The sequence below is a fragment of the Phaenicophaeus curvirostris genome, chromosome 3 (genome assembly GCF_032191515.1).
Source record: "Phaenicophaeus curvirostris isolate KB17595 chromosome 3, BPBGC_Pcur_1.0, whole genome shotgun sequence".
In the NCBI taxonomy this organism is placed as follows: domain Eukaryota; kingdom Metazoa; phylum Chordata; class Aves; order Cuculiformes; family Cuculidae; genus Phaenicophaeus; species Phaenicophaeus curvirostris.
Window position 1 is genome coordinate 30,055,805 of NC_091394.1, and position 22,392 is coordinate 30,078,196.

The 22,392-nt window shown below is 40.9% G+C and overlaps 1 protein-coding gene across 1 annotated transcript in view; it reads right to left on the reverse strand.

Moving 5' to 3' along the window:
* Positions 1–12,709: 12,709 nt before the first annotated feature.
* BCL2 (BCL2 apoptosis regulator) overlaps positions 12,710–22,392 on the reverse strand; it is a 97,360-nt gene continuing 87,677 nt past the window's right edge. Inside the window, exon 2 of the mRNA XM_069853549.1 lies at positions 12,710–17,499. Within this exon, the coding sequence (XP_069709650.1) occupies positions 17,365–17,499 (135 nt within the window). The 3' untranslated portion in view covers positions 12,710–17,364. The remainder of the gene's footprint in view (positions 17,500–22,392) is intronic.

Sequence of the window (22,392 nt, forward strand, 5' to 3'; positions counted from 1 at the left end):
TGATAACATCTGTGGGTTGTGTAAACAAAGGGATGCTGAGCAATTGGGAGAGGAAAATTAAAGAAAATAGGTTCTGCTGTGAACACTCATACCACCATCACCCAAGTGACACTGTAACATAGAAACTGGGTCAGAAACACCCTTCCCCCTCCACACTGTCAAAGTTATTTGAGCGTCTATTGAAAACCTCACAATGAAGAGTTTGGCTCATGCATTCACTGAGCAAAACTGATTTGTGTTTCTTGGTTCAGAAAAAACTGCCGGGTAATTTTCCGTGCGACTACAATGTGGCAGTTCAGCTTATCCCTGAAAACTGCTTTCTTGGTGACTTGTTTTTCATTTAATAAGGCACTGCTACTTTTATTTAGTATTTCTAAATTTTCGTGCTGAATCTGTATTTAGAAGCCTTAAACCCCTCTGTTGCCTGTGTTAGTATTGGGAGTTGTACTGGTATCCTTCATTGAAAGTTCAAAAGATTGCTGTAAGTCTCTTCAGATGTTGTTCACTCTGTTGTCGTACTGATGATATAAATCTAAGTTAATTAGTTTATTTGCTTCTAGAATAATTGAATTAAGATATATTGGTTTGGAAGCATGGCTTGGATAGATTCAAACACAGCTCTTCTGTACTCTTCCCACTACCCTTCTTAATCCTGTGTTTGAGTCTTTCATCCTTGTTTACAGCTGTCCAATTGGCAATCTCAGCCTTCTGGTGTGCTCTGCCTGCTCTGGCTTCTTGTTTTCTGGCATGTTTTTCTATCTTCTGTCAAGGAGTCCCAGTGGCTGCACCTTGTCCTAAAAAGAAAACCAAGCTACTCTTCATATTCATAATGACAATCTGCACAGGTTGTTAATGAGCACAGAACCTGGGAATCGGGCTATCAGGAGTGACATTGTTTGGCAGTGGCTGTAAGCACTTTTTACAAAGGAGACACAAGTGAAGTGAAATAGCAGGGTCTAGAATATGAACCTGCTTTCTAATACTTAATTAATACATTCTCTAATCTTACTTCCCCTCCCTGCTTCCCTCAGCATGCAGTTTCACAGAGTGAGCACACGCCCTCTCACACTTTTTTCTCCTTATGTACAACATAATTTGTTTCTTGAAAACTGCCTGACTTGATGGGCAGTGTTGCCTGGAGGTGTCTGGGGGACCTACTTGGCCAAGGAGCCAAGAAGGCTGTTCGGGCAATGGCTGCTTGGAATCACATGCCCTAAGTAGTTGTATCATAGTGTGTTAAGAAGGCGTGCTTGGGGGTGGTGGAGGAGGAGGACAAGGAACATTTTTACCTTGTTTCCTCTGTAGCTTAGTCCAGTCCCCGGACAAGGTGCGTACTGTTACCAAGCAACAGTGAGAACCTTTCTGCCGATTCATGTCTCACTCCATTCTGACTCTTCATCTTATTGTGTGTTCAAAAAAAAAAGGGGGGGAAAAAAGATACCCCAGTTTATGTGTTAGTTTCAACAGTGAATGCTTCTTGAAGTACCTTTCTTGAACAGGCACATAACTATCGATGTCAACGTGCCTTTCTTGTATCCTCACTACTAAGAGTAAGAAATAGGAATTCTTGCTATTCCACCTCGTTGCCCAGATTTGGGGAGAAACTCAAGAAGGGAAGCCATTTGCACTCTGAAGTTTGATGGCAGAATGATTTCCCTTGTTATCAAGGCTAATCATTTTCTATCCCTGTCTCTGGCAAATACTCTATCTGTAATAATCAAATCAGTGCATGTGACATATTTTTTTGACAGGACAATATTTCTTAATTATTTAGTAGCATTGCACACACACAGACATAGAGCTATAATTAGCTCTCATCCCTAAAGTTGGAAGAGCTTTTCAGTTCATTTGAGGCTGCTGGCCAATTCTCTTATCTAATTGGATGAAGCTCCTACTTTCTCCCATTTGTGTGATGTCTGCTTTTGCACAAACTCATTAAGTGCAGCTGTACTCAAAGTTTATAACAACAGCCCCAGTGAAGACTACGCAGAAGTTTAATAGCCATTCTGTTCTCTCTTTTTCATCTGATCTCAATCCATTTTGGTGGTTGATGTGTGCCCAAACATATTTCCCTAGCACATAATTCTCCCCCCCTCCAGCTTTTTATTATGAATTACCTTAATAATTACAAACCAGACAAATTGCATAAGATTGTTCTGTCTGTTTTGAAACTGTAGAGCTTACAGCTTGCTTTCAGGGAAGATGGATTTAAAGCAATTACTTGTTTCTGTGAAGCATCCTAAAGTGATTTTTTCCCTTCATTTTAAAGCTAGAATGAAGGTGCAATCACATAATTGCTACACTATTCTTTAAATCTTCAGAGGCATTAAGCTGATTATACAGGTAGAATACCAGCACCATAGTTAACACTATATTAACCTTTTTTGTTTAGATGGAATTTTTGTCAAAATAAATACTTAAGAAACCCAACACTTCTGCCAGCACAACTGCTTTTTTTTCTCATATTCTTGTGTATAATTTTGATTTTCTACTTAGCAGAGTAATAGAAAGTCTTCATTTTCCAGAACTTGAATTTGTCTTACAGTATTGCCTACATATATTCAAATTACATTTACGAAAAAAGATTCACCGTGTAATTCCTGCAATATGGATACAGAAGCTTTAGAAATGATTTTATAACCCATGAATGTTTTTCTTCCACTGGAGAACTATTCCAAGGTTTCCTGGGGAACTTCCAGCTGTACAATTTCCTTCCCTTACTGTGTTCTGTCTTCTCACCAACAAGGTCAGGGAAGCTGGAGGAGAGAGGGGAAACTCAGGGAAAAATTTGTCTCACAACACTGATTGCTTCATGACGGTACTTATTTGTGATGGTAAATGCTCTCTACATAACGCAGTGGCTGGGAGACCTGCCTGACAGCAGAAAGGACATTCGTCGGTGCTGGAGCCTTGAGTTACAGCTATGTATGTGCCCACGTCAGCAGTGCAGAAGAGGGGAGTCAGTGAACAGAGTGAGACACCAATGGGAGGATTCTAAGGAACTCCATGCCAAGCCAAATTCCAATATGGAAAGAAACATCCTTCTGCTGGTACCCCACCTCCTCACACTGACATTCCCTTCAGGTTGTAATGCTCTCCCAGCTCTGAATCCTACCTGAATCCTACCTGAGCTTATTCTACCTTACAGTCCTCCCTCAGTTCAAGTAATCATAAAGAGGTACCCAAGTTGAGTAGAGTACTTTGTTTCTGTTCCTGTTGAAGTACGAACAATTAGCAGTGTCATAAACAAGTCTCTGGTTATTGCTGTTGGTAGACCTTTACAACAAAGCTTATGTGTGCAGGTTGATTATCAATCTTCTCTATGATGACACAAACAGGTGGTTTAATTGATTGTTCTAATATAAAACTTAATCTCAGTATGAGTCACAAGTAGGTCTGTCTGATAAATGTCTTTACAAGAAAAATGAAATCTGCTAACATCTCCTGTTTTCAGATAGTTGGCTCCATCTGTAGATACATCCCATCATGTGCTCAGATCCTGTTTAGACAAATATGAAATATGGGCATTCTTCTTGTTTAGAGTCCCATTGCTGCTGCCTGACATTTGTGAAAATATTTAGGTGTCTTCTACCTAGGAAAGATAATTTTTATAATTGCCCTCTACCACCCTTTTGATCTTTAAGTATGCAAGCTTACTTTTATAGGACATACTTTATGTATTGAAAGGGCTCATATAATACTGGAACATTTGTTTTGCTACAGGCATCATGGGCACATCATTAAAATGGCAATGGTAGCTGCTCAGTGCTGTCTAATTTCATAATGTTTTGACAGAATTTAAGATATCAATGTATGTTTGTGCTACTAGTCATCATACCACTTAGTTGGATGGGTCAACAAGGTAACTAGATGTGGTCTTTGGGAAATGAAAATGGCTTCTTTCATTTGTGACTTTGAGTTTGTTTGCACACTGCTTTTGTTGGAAGTAGCATTAGTCGATGAAGATTATGGAAAAAGTGGTGAATTATTTTCCTAACACTTGAGTGAGTGGTGATAGATGTTGGAGGATGTGATGACAGAAGAAAAGTGGGTTTTAATTTTGGTTCTGAAGTGGGTGGAGATGGGCAAATGGATACTTACAACACATTAATGAAGTTATGTTGACAACTGTTAAGTGTGAAGTCTGTCATGTATCTTATTGCAACGAATACATCTTTATGAGCACACTACATTAGAAGCATCTGTGCAATTGTCAGCTGTAATTAAAGAAAAGATGATTCGGCCGTGGGCATAGAGATGAAAATGAAGGACAGGGTGGGGTTTTTTAATGTGGATGTGTATACTTCTGTTTGCCAAAAGTGACGTATTTTTGACTGGCTAATTCTTTCCAAGTAACTATTAAATTAAAAAATTGAATTAAACCAGGGACTTTGTCTTTTTAAAAAATATTTTTTCTTCTGTTTGAGAGAATTTGAACATTTTCTCCAAGAAATGGAGACTTTTTGATCATGTACTTTTTGGTGCGATTCTAGAGGTACATAGAGAAATTACTTCCACAAAGCCTTGTGAAAGCATGAGGTAAAATGTCACTTGTCCAGCATGCAAAATAAGCAAAGAAACTGATACTGCTTAGACCAGGGTACATCTGTGTTTGCACATGTTGTGCACACTAGTGATACATGTCACAGTTGTGTGTCATGTTCGACTTCCCTAATACCATTCTGACATGTTCTGACATGTACTCGGTGCTGGTGAGACCGCTCCTTGAATACTGTGTTCAGTTCTGGGCCCCTCACCACAAGAAGGATGTTGAGGCTCTGGAGCGAGTCCAGAGAAGAGCAACAAAGCTGGTGAAGGGGCTGGAGAACAGGCCTTATGAGGAGTGGCTGAGGGAGCTGGGGTTGTTTAGCCTGGAGAAGAGGAGGCTGACGGGAGACCTCATTGCTCTCTACAACTACCTGAAAGAAGATTGTGGAGAGGAGGGAGCTGGCCTCTTCTCCCAAGTGACAGGGGACAGGACAAGAGGGAATGGCCTCAAGCTCTGCCAGGGGAGGTTTAGGCTGGACATTAGGAAAAAAATTTTCACAGAAAGGGTCATTGGGCACTGGAACAGGCTGCCCAGGGAAGTGATTGATTCACCTTCCCTGGAGGTGTTTAAGGGACAGGTGGATGAAGTGCTGAGGGACATGGTTTAGTGTTTGAATAGCAATGGTTGGACTCGATGATCCGGTGGGTCTCTTCCAACCTGGTTATTTTATGATTCTATGGATTTTGGTGTTTCTTTCAAAGGGGCTTACAAGTATTGTAAAGGAGCAGCTGGGGTTTTGTTCTTATTCGGGATGAACCAGACTTGGGATGGGTCTCTGATTTTTTCCAGCCACAGAGCTTCCCATCACAATCAACTTGAACTTAAAAAAAAAGTAAAGGTATTTGAAGAAAAAACCATACTTTTCTCAGATAATTGAATAAACTTAGCAGTTAAATTACTGTAGCTGTTACAGCTGTTCTGCAGCTATCAAAGACTCCCCTGCCAGTGCATGTACTAAAATATCTTTCCCTGGCTCTGGTTAAAATTAATGAGAGTTTCACAGTAGATAGTGATGGAAGTAGTTCTCAAGTTGGCAGCATGCTTTGAAAAGTGTGTGATGTGAAGAGGAGTCTACACCTGTCTGAACCTCAGATGCCTTCTTATCTCTTGTTGGATATAGTTGTTGAATTTTTTGCTTTTATACGTCTTGAATATCTTTTATGACCTATGAACTGGCCTTCCTTTCCGCCCTCCATCTTGGCAAGGAAGCAGCCACAAAGTAACAAGATTGACATCTAATTCCAGAACTGAAAGCTGTGACTTGAATGTAACTGGAAGCAGTGCTATTTGTCCTTGGTTAAAGATTGATTTTATGTCCCTAATGAAAACACTGGAACAATTCATCATGCTGATTTAGGTGGTTAGCAGCTAGAGCGAAGGGTTCATTAGACACCTTGTCTGTGGAGCCGAGGGGCAAGGAAGACCTGAATGTGGGCACTTTCATTTAAAATACATGTTTCTTTTCTATGGACAAGGTTCTTTTAGGTGTAAAATGTACCAGCTCCTTTTAAAGCTCTGTGATGGAGGAAGTTGCGTCTGCTGCTAGCAGCAAATGAATTACTTAATGGGAAGAACGTTTGCAAAGCCTGGAGAGTAATAACAGGTGCTGGTTTAAGTGCAAAAACCTCTATAACATTTTGAAACTGAAGCAAGATTGGGGATTTTTTTTATTAAGGCCTGGATGAAAGGGTATTATTAATGTGTATGGGGTGCTGACTGGCCAAGGCACCTCACCTGTTTTATCCCTAGGTGCAGAGGGAATTCAAAGTTCAATGCCAGATGGAAAACAAACGCAGAACCACCTGAACTACTAGCCAGTTTCCTTCAGCAACATTAATTTACAGTCTCATGAGAGAGCACCTTGGTTTGCTGCCAGTTTTGGCTTCAAGTGAAATTATCAGAGGACAGAGCAGTGCAGGCAGTGGTCCTTTTCAGGCCACGCTGTCTGGGCAGTGGAGCTGACGGCACAGGCTGCTGGCTGTGCTCTGCTGAAAGCATTACAGAGTACGTTTGTGTACTGGCTCCCTGCTGAAAAGGAACATTAATTATACTGCACCACTGTGGCCTCTTCTCCACCTGTCAGGCACATCACAGGGTGCTGGCATCTTTACTCTACAAAAGTTGGCTTGCCTGAACTCACATTTGAGGTTGGTTGATGTGTTTTGCATGGCTGGGTCCTGCCAGTGGGTTCCTCTGTTGTTTGGTGGGAGGGGCCTGGGGGATGTGGCACAGGTCGCAAAGAGGGACTATTTAGCCAAAGCCTCTTTGATTTGCTGTTTGCAGCACTGTGGGATCACATAGGAACAGGTATGGAGGTGTAATACCTCTCAGCCTTTTCCAGTGATATTGCCTTGAAGGATACATAATGCATGTTTCTAAACCGCCTTGTTGCCTCTTTGTGTTTCTCTCATGGTTTGGGTTCACTTTCTAATCTCTTTCTATTTTCTTTCCAAACTATCCAGTGTAATTTTTATTTTTTCAATGGTTCTGAAGTGCTGTTAAAGTTTGAGATGTAGAAGATTGTGATAGGACAAGGGACAATGGTTCAGGCTGAAAGAGGATAGGTTTGAATTAGACATAAGGAAGAAGTTTTTTATGATGAGGGTCATGAGACACTGAAAGAGGTTGGCCAGAGAAGTTGTGGATGCCCCGTCTATGGAACTGCTCAAGTTCAGGTTTGACAGAGCTTTGTGCAGCCTGATCTAGTGGAAGGTGTCCCTGCCCATGACAGGGGAGTTGGAACTAGGTGATCTTTGAAGGTTCTGTCCAACCCAAACCATTCTCTGATTCTGTGAAATGCTGCACAGTTTGAACATTGTTAAGCACGCTCAGACAAAGAGAGGTATGTGCTGGCACACAAGTGTCTGGGAGGGCTGAACCCCAGAAGAAAGCAAGAGACTTTTTGACAAGTAAGTTGTTTTTATTTTTTTCATGTAAACTTTTAGTAAATCATGGATAATAATTTCCATTGCAGCAGTAAAGTACAGCATAGCTTTTTGGCTTAGTGCTGAATGTAGCATTTTCTTCTTTCACAATTTATGATGTAGTTGTCCCAACAAAGACAAAGATTAGCAGTCAGTCAAAGCTATTATCATCCCAGTGTGAACAAGCAAGTTTATGGCTTCAGTCAGTGGACAGAGTAAACACCTTAGCATGGGCTGAGGCTGCTTTGACAGAAATGGCATCAGGAATCTGTTCATAGTTTTTGATGACATTTTCTGAGCTTGGTGGTCTAACAATGCAGAGATCACCACGGTGCTTATGATCACAGTAGCATAGTCTAAGATATGTACATTGCCCTCTGTTATTAATCCACTAATAGCATTGTCCACAAAAATTACACATATGTGACAAAAGTTCTTTAGTGTTCTCAGAGAGGTGAGAACAATAACATTCTGGAAGGCACAGGTGGGAAAGTGAAAAGTTTACTCACTGGATCAAATGGAGTGTTAATAATCTTTTTAGAGTGGGAATGTACAGGTGAGGAGAGATTTAAACCAGCATGAAACTCCAGATGACCTCATGAAAATTACTAACTATGACATTGGACAGCATCTCTGACCACACAGTCAGGTGAGTGTCTCTAGCTTATCAAGTGGACCAAGGAATAGAAGGTTACTTTTCTGTTTCATCTCCAAATAAATAGATTGACTGGCTTTTATTTCTGTCACCTGTGCCTTTATAAAGCTTTGTGCCAGTACTCTCTGTTCCAGATGCACATTTTTATCTGTGTGAGCAGGACCTTGTTTGAGTTTGAGTGCTGATTTCAGAGATTCTCGGTATAATCGAGGCATTGTATTCCCACCGTTGTAGTCATGCTTGTAAATGGGAGTTCTGGAGAACACATGCAGAAAAGATTGCATGAATACACTTGTCTAGGATATCCAAGATGCAAATCTATACATTTTAAATGAGTTTCACATGCCAGTAACAGAGGAGGTATCCCCACTGGGGAGGAAAAGGCATTTCCTGGGCAAACTCAGCCAGAAACTCTTTTGACTATATGGCAAGATCACGCCTGCAACTTGAGAAATCCTGAAAAAATTATCATAGAATCACAGAATGTCATGTTGGAAGGGACCTTAGGGTTCATCTGGTCCAACCTGTTAGGTAATGTATAGTTTAAATTAGATGGCCCAGAACCTTGAATTAGATGCTGTCGTTTTTTAGTGACTTGCTTATTTACTCTTAATGGTTTTAGAGAATCATACAGAACATTTTCTGTACTTGCACTCAATTGTAGTGAGGTGTGATAAACTACAAACTATGATGGGATGCTTCAAGAGCTATGGGTTTTTTTGTCCATCTATGCAGGTAAGTTTCTTTCAGGGCACAAATCTTGACTACTTTGTCTTTCACCCTGAGTAAAATGTCTTCAGAATCAGGTCTTGATACCAAAAATTTATTTAAAAGAAGACTAACCAGTTTAGGGTCAGGTGTTATGTGAAACAAATGTCATGCAGTTGTTATCTGGCCATTCATACTGGAACAAATTTCACTTCGTATTACTTGCAGTCTTCCATTAAATATTTAATAAGCTAGGGAGACAAAAGCAAGAGCTATAGGTACTATGGGACTGAGAACCAGCTGCTGCAGCACACTGTTAGCAGTGCAGCTTCTGTAGAGACACATGAGTGCTTGAAATTTGAGTATATTTTGAGAAGGGAGCTTCCTGGGTTTTGCCCAAAAAAACTTGTTTCAAATGTGCTCCTCACTAATTTTCAGATATCCAAAACCCACCTTAGTTATCAGGTCTAACGTTCATTTTGTCTTTAACCAGCTCTCTTCTATGGTCCCCATCTGTTCACTGTGCTTGGTCCCAATGGTGAGGTAGACATTTAATTATGGGTGCTAATCTGCTAGCTTTTCAGAAAAGCTTGAGTCATCTGTCCAGGCAGAAAGAGAAAAATCACTGAACTAATTTATCTGGTTTTGTTGAACTTGGTTTGCCTCCCTAGGGAAACTTAATCCCATCTTCCTTTGGTAGGTTTTTAGAAAAAAGACAGTGCTGAGGTTACTTTCTTTCAAGTCCTTTTCTCTTTTTTCACTCTCTCAGAATAATGGAGGGGGATGGCAGTACTTGCTGAACTGCAAATTTGTTTACCTTCTGCCTTGCAAAGGATTTAGCAACCTTGCTGGACAGTTTAATCCCAGAGTCTATTAGTTGTGTTCTGCTGTTGTTGCTTCTTGTTTCAGTTTCAGGCTGACTTCCCCCACCTCCTCAGTCTTCATGGACACAGACAGTGGGGCCGATGTTTCACACATGTGTCTGAATTGTCCTTGGAAGGCATTAAACTACAAACTTCAGGCGCTAACAACAAGTGCATCCCTGACAGCACAATGCACACCCTAGATTACAAAACCCATTCAAGAAGCTGGGTAAATTCTCAGGGCAGTTAAATAATAACTACCTCAGCTCAATTAGCTATGTTACACATGAACTAAAGCCACAGAAGGTATGTGTCAACAACTGTTATTTGAGGGCCAATTAATATGAGCCTTTAAGAAGCAAAATACCTCAATACTTGCTGGAAACCAGTCATAACTGGTAACAAACCTTAAGCAGTAATAAGAATGCTTCTTCTGCTGCTGAAACTTGCTAATATGCTTTCTCAGCTCCTTTCTTCAAGGATGAAAAGTAGTTTTAGCACATAAATAGAAGAGTCTTGCTGCACTTCCCACAAGATATGAGATGAATACGACAGAACAAGTGACACTGTCCTTGGGTCCCAAAGTGTACAGCTGTGGACTGCATGTCAATGATATTAGGATTGGAGGCAGCCTGGGCTGCAGTGATCATGCACTGGTGGAATTCAAGATCCAGAGGCATGTGGGACAGGTGAGGAGCACAGTCAGGACCCTAAATTTTAGGAGAGCATACTTCCAACTCTTCAAGGAGTTACTCGGTAGGACACCATGGGACATGGCCCTCAGGGTCAAGGGAGAGGAACAGAGCTCGCAAATATTCAAGGATGCTTTCCATAAAGCACAAGAGCGCTCAGTCCCCGTATGCAGAAAATCAGGCAGGAAAGGGAAGAGACTGGCGTGGATGAGTCAAGACCTGCTGGTTAAACTAAAGAAGAAGAGGGAACTGCACAGGCAGTGCAAGCAGGGACAGGTAACCTGGGATGTGTATAAGGACGCTGCCCAGTTGTGTAGGGATGGAATCAGGAAGGCCAAGGCACAGCTGGAGCTGAATTTGGCAAGGGAAGTAAAGACTGACAAGAAGGGCTTCTACAGGTACATCAATCAAAAGAGGAAGATTAAAGAGAACGTACCCCCACTGACGGTTGGAGGTGGTGAACTCGTATCAACAGATGAGGAGAAGGCTGAGGTACTTAACAACATTTTTGCCTCAGTCTTCACTGATAACTGCTCTCCTCAGCCCTCCAGGGTGATGGGATAACAAGATGGTGACCGGGGAGGCAACCCCCCTCCCACAGTAGAGGGTCAGGTTCATCACCACCTCAGGAACCTGATGAGATGCATCCCAGAGTCCTGAGGGAATTGGCTGATGTGGGTGCCAATCCGCTCTCCATGATGTTTGAAAAGTCATGGCAATCAGGAGAAGTCCCTGGTGACTGGAAGAAGGGTAACGTTGTGCCCATATTTAAAAAAGTGTAGAAAAGATGACCCTGGGAACTACTGACCTGTCAGCCTCACCTCTGTGCCTGGGAAGATCATGGAACAGATCTTACTAGAAGCTATGCTAAAGCACATGGAGGTTATGGAGGTGATTAATGGCAGCCAGCACAGCTTCACCGGGGACATATCCTGTATGACCAACTTAGTGGCTTTCTATGATGGGGTAACCACAGCAGTGGTGATGGATGTGATCTATCTAGACTTCTATAAAGCCTTTTGACATAGTCCCCCCCAACATCCTTCTCTCTAAACTGGAGAGATATGGATTTGGTGGGTGGGTGGTACAGTGGATAAGAAACTGGTTGGATGGTTGTATTCAAGGAGTACTGGTCAATGGCTCAAAGTCCAGATGGAGATCCAAGACAAGTGGTGTCCCTCAGGGGTCCTTACTGGGACTGATGCTGTTTAATATCTTCATCAATGATATCGACAGTGAGATCGAGTGCACCCTCAGCAAATTTGCAGATGACACCAAGCTGAGTGGTGTAGTTGCCACACTGGAAGGACAGGATGTTATCCACAGGGACCTAGACAGGCTGGAGAAGTGGGTCTGTGAAATCCTCATGAGGTTCAACAAGGCCAAGTGCAAAGTCCTGCGCCTGGGTTGGGGCAATCCCCGTTTTCAGTACATGATGTGGGGTGATGTGATTGAGAGCTGCCCTGCGGAGAAGGATACAATAAGGGTGCTGGTTGATGAGAAGCTTGACATGAGCTGCACTCACAGCCCAGAAGGCCAACCATATCCTGGGCTGCATCAAAAGAAACATGGCCAGCAGGTTGAGGGAGGTGATTCTGCCCCTCTATTCCTCTCTTGTGAGACCTCATCTGGAGTGCTGTGTTCAGTTCTGGAATCCTCAACATAAGAAGGCTATGGAACTGTTGGATCGGGTCCAGAGGAGGGCTACAAAGATGATCAGAGGGCTGGAGCACCTTCCATATGAGGACAGGCTGAGAGAGTTTGGTTTGTTCAGCCTGGAGAAGAGAAGGCTCTGAGGAGATCTTATAGCGACTTTCCAGTACCTGAAAGGGGCTACAAGAAAGCTGTGGAGGGACTACTCATAAAGGCTTGTGGTGATAGGATAAGGGGGAACAGGTATAAACTGGAGAGGGGCAGATTTAGTCTATGATATAAGGAAGAATTTCTTCATTATGGGAGTGGTGAGACACTGGAACAAGTTGCCCAGGGAAGCTGTGGCTGCCCCATCTCTGGAGGTGTTCAAGGCCAGGTTGGACGAGGCCTTGGGCAGCCTGGTCTAGAGGGATGTCCCTGTCCGCAGCAGGGGGGTTGGAACTGGATGATCTTTAAGGTCCAACCCGAACTATTCTATGATTTCACGCAGCAGCAGCTTATCAAACCTGTGTTACTGCACCTTGATGCACAGAGGCATTTGAGGAAGGCTGGCGAACGTGGGCCAATATTGAGCAGAACGTGTCAACATAACTATCAGGAAGGAAACATTGTGTTTCATTTATGGTATTACACTCAAAATGTTTGAGTAGTTTTTGTCAACAGATCCTGAACAATGCAAATGCAAAACAAATAACTCACAGTGTGCTTTATTATTTTTCACAATATCGACTAGACAGACATAGAAAGTTTAATGGCAGCATGTTCTTATAACATTTTAAAGACAAGGAACAACGTAATCATATTAAATGATGATAAACTGACAAACTACATTACCATACATACATCATCCAAAGGTACTGGATAAACAATATCTGCTTATGTACATTTATGCTGGTGATACTTAAAATTCAAATATTCAGAAGAAAAAGAAAAAATATGCTATTTAAATTATAAAAATATATAGTTTTCATGTGGAATTCTTAATGCTGTATAACTTCTTGAAAAAGACTTCACTGTGTGATGAAGCTGCATTAATGCAGTACAGGAGAGTGATTTAACTAAATACAGATTAAATTAGCTCTTTTATCGTCCTTGTATTTAGCCTTGCTTGAAAGAGAGATAGGGATGAAAAACAAAGCTAGGCTTTTGCAATGAGAAAGAATTTTAATACCCATAAATCAAAAGATCTTTAATTTTTCCTATTGTACTGAGCCATGAACTCATAATACAAATGAATCATTTTACTAGCTTGTTTAAAGATGAGAGGGGAAAAAAAAAAAAGGTAGGCTTTAAACACTCTACTTCACTATACTTTAATCAATAGGACTTGTAGATTTGCGGAGTGCAGGTGCCCAGCTAAGCACAGTGTCATGCTTCAGGGTCAAAGCATGCAGTCCTTACAGAGAGCTGACTCCCAGTGCCTCAGCTGGGGAGACTGTGTGCATGCAAGGATTAGGGATACTGAGTCTGCGTTCTTTGAACTGCACCACCTTCCTGTTGCTTTGCACATCTGGTTTCAAAGAAACATTTTTTTCATAATTCTTCCTTATTAGTGCAACCCTACTCAAGCAATGTAATCCCCAATCACAACAGCAAATCGATGCATTTTTAATTTTAAAATAATTTACAAATACTTTTGTAATTGAAAACTTTTAGCAACAGTAGTCGCATAGTATGCACATTTATAGATGGCTTTAGTTAAAATTTATTTTCAGAACATCTTCGGTGAACTAGTCCATCATATAAAACTTGAGATTTTCTTACATACCAATGTAATTCTCCGTATCTTCCAGCCCCCTTCCTTATCTGTACAGTCTCTGTTACCTCGACAGCCTCATTACTCCTTTGGTGGATCCAGTGCTTGTTCTACTAAGAAAAATCCTCTGTGTCAGCTCTGATTTCAGAATACTTAACTTGCAGATTTTTTTTCTTGTTTTTTCATCTGTTCCTAAGTTACTGATCTATAACAGATCTTAGGTGATCTTCCAAATTCTTTTTCAGAAGCAAAATATTTTCCTTTGTTATTTTTTTGATAAATGGAGTGAAAAAGAATTAATGACAAATAAATTGAATACAGCAAAATCAAGTATTTCTCTTAAATTCCTAGGGATATTCTGTTTTGCAAAAGACTGCCTTCGGTATTAACAGTGTTATAGTAAAGCATTATTGTGAGATCTCTGCAGTCTTTTAGTCTGCCCTTGTGTCATCCTTTTTCAAGGGAAAGGATGAGAGATGAGCAAATTCCAGGTAACAGTTGTCTTTAACAAAGATGTTTCAAGGATCTCTTTGTTCCCTCCACTTCTTCACTTCTTCCTTTGTTGTCTTCTGATCTTCCACACCTAACCAACTTCAGAAGTGTCCCTCTTTTTTTATGTTTTGCTTCTACAACTAGGATATGCTGGGAGTGGTCAGCTGCGCGTGCATATATAGTGATGGATTTTCACTGAAGCATAGTCTTGGAGCATGGAAGTCTATAAGGCATTTAGTGGGGAAAAAATCTTATGTGAATGTGTAATGAAGAAAAGGAAAGACAGGAATTACTGCAAAAGAAATGCAGGAGTGAGAGGAGAGGATTTTATTAAAGAAGTTCAAGCTTTTATATACATTCAATGTTTCTAATATGTTTCTTAATAAATGTATTATCAACTATCATTATACCTAATGCAGCCACAATACTGTACTATTCTGCAGTCAGGATGGGAAAACTCCATTAGCTCTTTAATAAAATAAAATCATCAACAGTCATCATGACTCTTCTTTTTGCCTGGTATTAACTAATACACTGGGAAGTCCAGTGAGTAGACACAACAGAACACAAAATCCTCAGTATTTATTTAGACATGTATCATGTGTCATCTTCATATTATTTCTAAAGCAGCTTTAAAAAACTTTTGCCATTGGAAGGTATTAAAAAATAAAACCCATTCAAATTATCCTGGCAGTATAGCAGCACTGGAATTGATACTTACTCTTTTACTACTTTTGAAAATGTAAACCTTTAATTAAATAAACAATATTGAAACAATTTGAGGTCTAATAGTTCATGAACTTTTATGGGCGTTTGGGCGCAAATTGAAATGAAGACTAGGTTGTGAAACGAAACATTAGCTCACTACCAGCCAATTCCAGTTGTGAAATTGGCTGCAGACAAATTTGACTTGGAAGCTTAAAAAAACCAAAGCCCACACTCAATCCACATAATTCCGTTGCTCCCATTTCAAATATTTTTGATATGAACCCTACATGAGCATGCCTACTTCTGAAGAAGCACTCTGAAAACACGGCAGGTGCTTTTTGTTTGATGGTGGGATTTTTCATTTTTCTTTAATCAAGCCTAGTTCACATTTTTTGTGTTCTTAGAAACATTTCCTTTCTATGTTTCTATAGAATTAAAAGCAATTGCAAATTTGAAATGTAAGCTTGCTCCATCTTTGCTCATACCAAGTGTAGGTGCCATGACTAAATAGCAGTAAAAATGCTGAGATGTACAACTCTTAAAATAAACAAACAAACAAACAAAAAAGCAGCTTTGAAGACACAACATCAACTACAGCCTTAACATTGAACATATTACATTCCCAAGTTAATGGAGATATCTTGCATATAATGCCACAAAATTATTTGACTGAAATCTTGAGGTTGAATCTACAGTTTCTTCACTGTATTTTTTCCTCCCTTAGAGCACTTATGTATTATACGGTACATTTTATCCAGAGCTTTGCAACCTTCTTTTTCGTCTGGAAATCCATTTACCCACAAATCCCAGATTTCAAGAGTTTCATAGAAAAAATAGGAGTGCTTGACTTAAACATTTGAAGCTGGACATTTCCATGCCTTGGAGCGGCCCGTGGGACATGCTTCAGGCCCTTCAGCTTTGTCAGGACTCCTGGCCCCTTCTGAGCATGTGGAAAGCCCCGCTTTAAAATGCATTGAGACATCTGGTTTCAGAACACAGGTCTGTTTATAAAACTGTACACTTAGTACTCTGCATTTACTTGAGTTGCATTTTGCTATGTGAGCAGATGACTTCACTCTCTGCCCCCTCCTTTCCCTCCACCCTATTTTCACTTGAAACGACAGTAGGCACCTGTGCAAATGAGGTGTCAAAGAGTCTCTGTCCAGAGAGAGGACTTGGAGTTTCATCAAATTTTCTTCTGTAGACAGTCTCAGGAAATTATTAGCATGAAAAAATTTTAAGGGCAAGGGGCAGGAGGATAAAGCTCACTTTCTTTTCCTCTTATGAAAATGAACTTGATTTTGGTGTCCAGTTTGATAAACAAGGATAGTCAGAGCTAATCTATAACTCAGCTGAGGTCTGCTTCTTGCCAAATAAAATTAAGATCTTTTTCAACTTTCAGGGATTTAGAGACCACATCTAATTGGTTTCAAACCCCTAGAGGAACTCAGTAAGTAAACAGGATTAGTTGCAGATATGAGCCCACTAAAGTGGGACACAGGTCAGGTCTTCAGACTCCAGCTCTGCTCTGTCGAAGCAGGCACTTAAGGTCTCCTGATGTGTCTGTGTCAGTAGCCGCAAAAAATGTTTTACTGCTGAGAAAATCATTGGAACTACAATTTCCTGCAAGCCCCAAAGATTTAACTCCACACTTCTATTAAAAAATAGTATTTGAGTTGACATGTACTAGGGTATTGTGATTATGACATGATGGCACAACTGGTAACTTGAAAATGCATGTTTACAAGGCATAGGCAATCATATTTCCAACTGTTCTCCTGTAGGGATAGCCAAGTGTCCTTCAAAAAGTTGCCATCTTGACTCCACGGATGTACCATGTTGAATTGTTTACTCCACCAGTTCTTGCCAGCAGGACAGGGTAAGAACTTTGTTCACGCTGACCGTGTCATTCAGATCCCTCCCAGCCATCCAGAAAATGCAAGGAAAACCAACACAATTATGCAGCCTTTAGCAGCTTAAGTAACTGTCCTCATAAGTGTAAGCAGGTAGGTCATTCTTTGTCAGTACATTTGCTCTTCACAGATAAAATAATCCAGCCAGCCGTGTGAATTAAAAAAAGAACCTAGAAGACTTTGGGGCTCATTAAAGTTAAGAATAACAACATGATGTGATGACAGATACAACTTGCAGAGTTTCTGAAAATAGCAGGTTAAAATGTAAATATCTTTTAATAAATAATTTTCCTGCAATGTAAAAATAAATGATATTTCCTTTGGCAGTAATAGCTGATTTAATCTTTAGCTGGGACGTTGTTTTGCTCATAAAATATAATTGTGCTACAGAAAAAAAATATTATTTTGTTGTTTTGAAAGACTTTTGTAATCCATGATAAACTGGGTGACTTTACTTATGTCCAAGATAAGCGCCAAGAGTGATGCAAGCTCCCACCAGAACCAGACTCAGGATAGTCTTCAGAGAGATCCAGGAGAAATCGAACAAAGGCCTCATATTGTTGCCATACAACTCCACGAAGGCATCCTAGAAAGGGAAATAACAGAATTTCAGAATTGCAGTAGCTTTTTCAGAGAAGGGAGGGACAGCTTCTTAGTGCTCACTGGTCATTCAGCAATCACACCAGCGCAAAAAAACCCATACAAGCCTATTAAAATAGAGATTTGGGAGCAATATGTTTATGCAATGCTTAGCACAAAGTTCTACTATTTCTTCACAAATATTTCTGTAATTACTTATCATCATGACTCCTTTAGGCACGCCCATTCTAACAGAAAATATAGAGGCAGCATTTTTAAATACAAGTACCACCGTTTTGGCTTCTGAATGTTGTGTATACAAACATACACCAAGGGGGTAAACAGACCTTCGTTCTCCAAACCTTTCATTTCCACTGGACATGGGGCATCTATATTGCTGGTCAGCTTCACTGAAAATAAGGCAGTGTTTATTTGGTTCTCTTGGGATGGGTTCAGAAGACTACATGCAGTACCACAGATATTTCTTTCACACGAACTGAAGTGTTAGGGTTGTGTTACATCTTTGATGATCTTTCACAGTCGTCACCAAAAGGGGTGACACCTTTGTCCTGTGTTCCTGTGTAATCACGCCTTGGATGTGGCAGTGGTCTGGCTATAGGGTCCCTTGGGCCAACCAGCCTATCTGACAGCTCTTCCTAAAAAAGAGCTGTCTTGCCATGGGATCATCCTGTCAGCCTGACTTGGCCTCTAGCCTCTGGCCAAGACATTCAGCTAGAGGAAGAGGAGGAGAAGCATACAGTGATGCCACTTCTCATGGCCACCCAGAAGTCACCTGGTGTGATGAGGAGGGGGAGTCCTCTCCTTCAGCCCAGCCCAAACCATCCCGGGTTTCTCGTTTGAGCTTTTTTGTAAAGCTGCTCTGTGAAAGTCTGGAGGTGCACGTAGGCATTGAATGGAAAGGCTGTTTAAGTAACAAAGATAAGTTTTTGTGACTCATAAATAAAAATGGATTTGACTGGGCTTGTGATTGGTTTGCGGACACTCTGCACGTAATGTCTTTCCTTCAGGCTGCAGTTCCTAACAAATATGAAGCTTCGGAGCATTCCTGAGAGATAGATAAACTGTACTGTTATGGCATGCAAGCAATAAATAGTGAAGCTGAATGACTTAAAAAATGTGACAAAACTGATAGCATCATTTAGAGTAACTCTTTTATTGTGCAGCCAGTGAGGTCCTCCCAAACTGTCATACTGAAATAAACCCATGAAGTAGCTATGTAATGTGAAGGTTTCTGCCTCTACCTTTATTACTCTAGACTTCTCATTTTTTAGTAGAAGTTAACAATCTCTCTGTTATAGTGCCATTAGCTGTTTTGCAATGTTACTATGCTAGGAGGTAACCTGCCTTCCAAAAATGCGTACATGTTATGGTTTATAGAAGAAGTTAAGGACAAAAAGGTCTCTGTTATTAATATAAACCTTCCAGCCAAGTTTATTTTCTGTAAATTGTGTGGTTAAATTAGCCACCGTCATTAGCCATCTCTAGCTATAGTCAGAATAAGTGTATTTGTTTTACCACGAGAGGGCGTGTAAGGTTTTTCAATATTTTGCCATTTTGACTCCTGTGCACTAGACACTGAATGAGATTCAAATAAATAGTAGGCATTTACTTCCAAAATAAGTTATTACACGAAGTAATATTCTAGGTAAGAGCGAGTGTCAGTAGGTAAGAGTCAGTAACAGAAGAGCTATAGGCTTTGTTCAATGGTTTGGCCTTCAGGCCAGTACGTCTGCCTCCTGCTATTTTTCAATGCTTATTCCTCCAGGCAATCATTTTCAGACTCGGGTTTCCACAGGTATATTCTCAAGTGAAAGCAGTTTAACCTTTGTGGGGAATGTTTTAATGCAAACTCTTCATTCCGGAGAAAATCCGGCAACCTTTTGGTTAGCTGCTTGGTTTTTGAATACACATTTGCAAACTCCGGCCTTAACATTCTGCTGTGCTGTTGCAGAGCTGAAAAAGCAAATTCAGTTCGCTGTGCAGCTCCTTGGAAAGCTGCTTTTATTTCTCCTTAAGGCTATGAAGTAACACAATATCCTACAACGTTAGAGACTGGGCTAAATCCTGTTGTCGCCAGTGCAGACTCACTGACTTCCATGGGAGCTTTGTCTGTACAGCGAGTTCAAGATTGGGCCTTATAAAAATACAGCAAGGGTGAAGTTCAGTACTCGGTGATATTACTATGGGTGGAAAAGAGAGGAAATGAAAAAAAAAACAAACCACCCATGGTAATGCAAGTCGTGCAAACATTGTAACGTTAAGATTTCCAGGGTTTCTTTATGTGGGGAAGGTCTCACTTCTCTATGTTCATGATAGACAATGCATATGCAATATCAATATCAAAATGAGCGTATTTTCTAACTCCCATTTATACCAGTTTAGGAACATTCCTCCCAGTTTTCCTGGGAGACCATTTCTAATGATTCAGTAGAGCTCCTGGTATTGGGTATGAATATGAACAGAGAGTTACAGTAAAACTTGAAGACAAGGCAAAAGTATGGCATAACCTATGGCTCAAAAGAGGAATGTTAACAAAAAATGTGCAGCATGCAGTACTTTTTCATCTGAGATTAATACAACAATAACATGAACTCAACCTAATGGTGTCTGCACTATATATTACAAGTAGCTCTTTATGATCATTCCCCCTCCCCTTCTCAAACATCCTGATTAGGCCTATTTCCGAAGCTTGTTTGAACAGCCTGTCACTATTTGTTTAAGTTTCAAACCTGTTTTAAATAAACACATGTCCATTTTATGTACTAAAACAAGGAGGGGGGGAGGGAAGTATGACCCGTTGCTGAAAACTATTTTAGCACAAAAAGAACCCTAAACGGATTCTCAACTGCTTCATAAGCTTTGTCTCCTTCTTTAAACCCGTGTATTTGTCACTGGAATTTTGTTGCCTAAACCAATCTGTATAAAATAACAGAGTCTCTGCTAAAACAAATAAAATTAGGAAAATTGCTTTAAACATTTGATGTCCCCTGAAAAGCATTTTTTATAATGAAAACAAGGGTCCCCTTGGCAAATAGACTGAGGCAAGCTCTGGCTTGGTCAGCCTTTCTGGAAGTCTTACACAATTGGAAAGAAAATCATTGCAGGGCTTGCTTTTAAGACCTACCTATTCAAAATTTAATGGAAAGTTATATCCTGGATGTAAAATTATATCAGGGCAGTTAAAAATTATATGGAAAAGAACTCTTCATTCAGCTCTGTAAGTTTCTAAAAAGTAATTTCTTAAGAAGCTTTTATTGAGTCAAATCAGTCTATTGCTGGTTTATTGTGCAACTTTACGTTGGCTGTTTCCATGATGCAAGAAAGGTAGCAGCAGGGAAGCAGAAGATGCTCTGCCTAAGCTCCTCTTAGCCCCAAAGCACCTGAGATGCCTGCCTCACCTGCTTGGGCTTGATTGGCAGGCCACGAAGATTGCCCTGAGGGCATTCCTCCCTACCCTCTTGCCTGTTCAACAATATGCAGGCATGACATAGTGCATTCCTGGCTGGAATTCCTGGGGTTTGCAGGGAACCCAGGAGGATTAGGAGGCATAATGATGCACTGAGTCAGGGCAGCCTCAAAATAAAGCATCCGTATCACACTACCCTGCTCTTCCACTGGCCCAAATTTGGCAGATCTGATCCAAGAGACAAATGTCATCTTTAACTACACAGGCACTCCTTGTTTGTGCATTGAGCTGAGCTTGTTCAGTCTCAATCCTTCTGCGACTCAACCTTCACCCCTGCTTGAAAGGCAAGGTGCAGCTTCTCGGCTACAGAGAAGTACATACTTCCCACAGGTTGAGCCCAGCTAAGCATTACGGAGCTGATTCCTTACTGAAAATACGGAGGGAGAAGGCAGTTTCAGCCTGGCATTTCTGACTGAGGGGGTGGTGGGGAGAGCAAACACAAGGAAGTAAAGGCTTCCTTTTTCTACCTGAATCAAACAGCTGGTAAGGAAGTGACTTTATTTCCCTCGTTATCATTGGGTTGACAGGATATCCTCTTGAGCCACATTGTATTGAATGAAGAGTCAGTGAGACTTCCATTTTACTGAACGGGAATTGCCTTTACGCTGCCCTCTCTGTGACTCCCAAAACAAATCAACAAACACACACTAGCTCCAGGCTTTTGGAGAAACTCGCACAGGTCTGAATGAGGCAGCTTTGCCACCCAGTACAGGGCAGGAGAGGGAATGGCATAAGCTCCAATGCCAAGGTTTAGCAGCTGAATGACTTCTCCCTCACCCTGCCTCCATATGAACAACATAAATTCTCATAAAAGCTTTTGTTCCTGAATGGTAACTCATTTCAGAAAGAGTTTGGGGAGGGAGAGAAGGAGCAGACAGAGTTGGTTATATTGTCCTATGCTTTCTATGCAGTGAAACCTCATTAAAATGTCATCTTGAAGCTAACAAGAAAAGTTCTTGGAACATAAAAAACCAGACAAATCTGTAGTTGTTCTTTTCCCAAAGAGTTTATGGGTCTTTTATGCAGGCCTAAGTTGGGAGTACATGAAAATAAGCACTGTGCAGATCTTGACTGTGCTGTGCTGAGGTGCAGTGTGTCAGGAGGTTGGTATCTTTAGAGAAGCTGATATCTTTTTACGCCTGGCAGTGCCGACATGCTGGCAGTTCAGCCAGGTGCATGTTATCGAATTATTATGGTAAGGAAAAGAAGGTGTCATCACACGAGCCCTGCTGACCACAGGCAGATAACCTGCCTAAGGATGGGCTTCGGCACGTGCATCCCTGATCAAATCCCCTTCCAAATTTTTCTTGCCCCATCATCTTTGCCTGGGGTAGAAATGGGTCTGTTTTGAATTCTATTTCCACAATGCCCAATATAGTCTTAGGTCTGCAGCTGATGTTTTAGTTGCTGGCT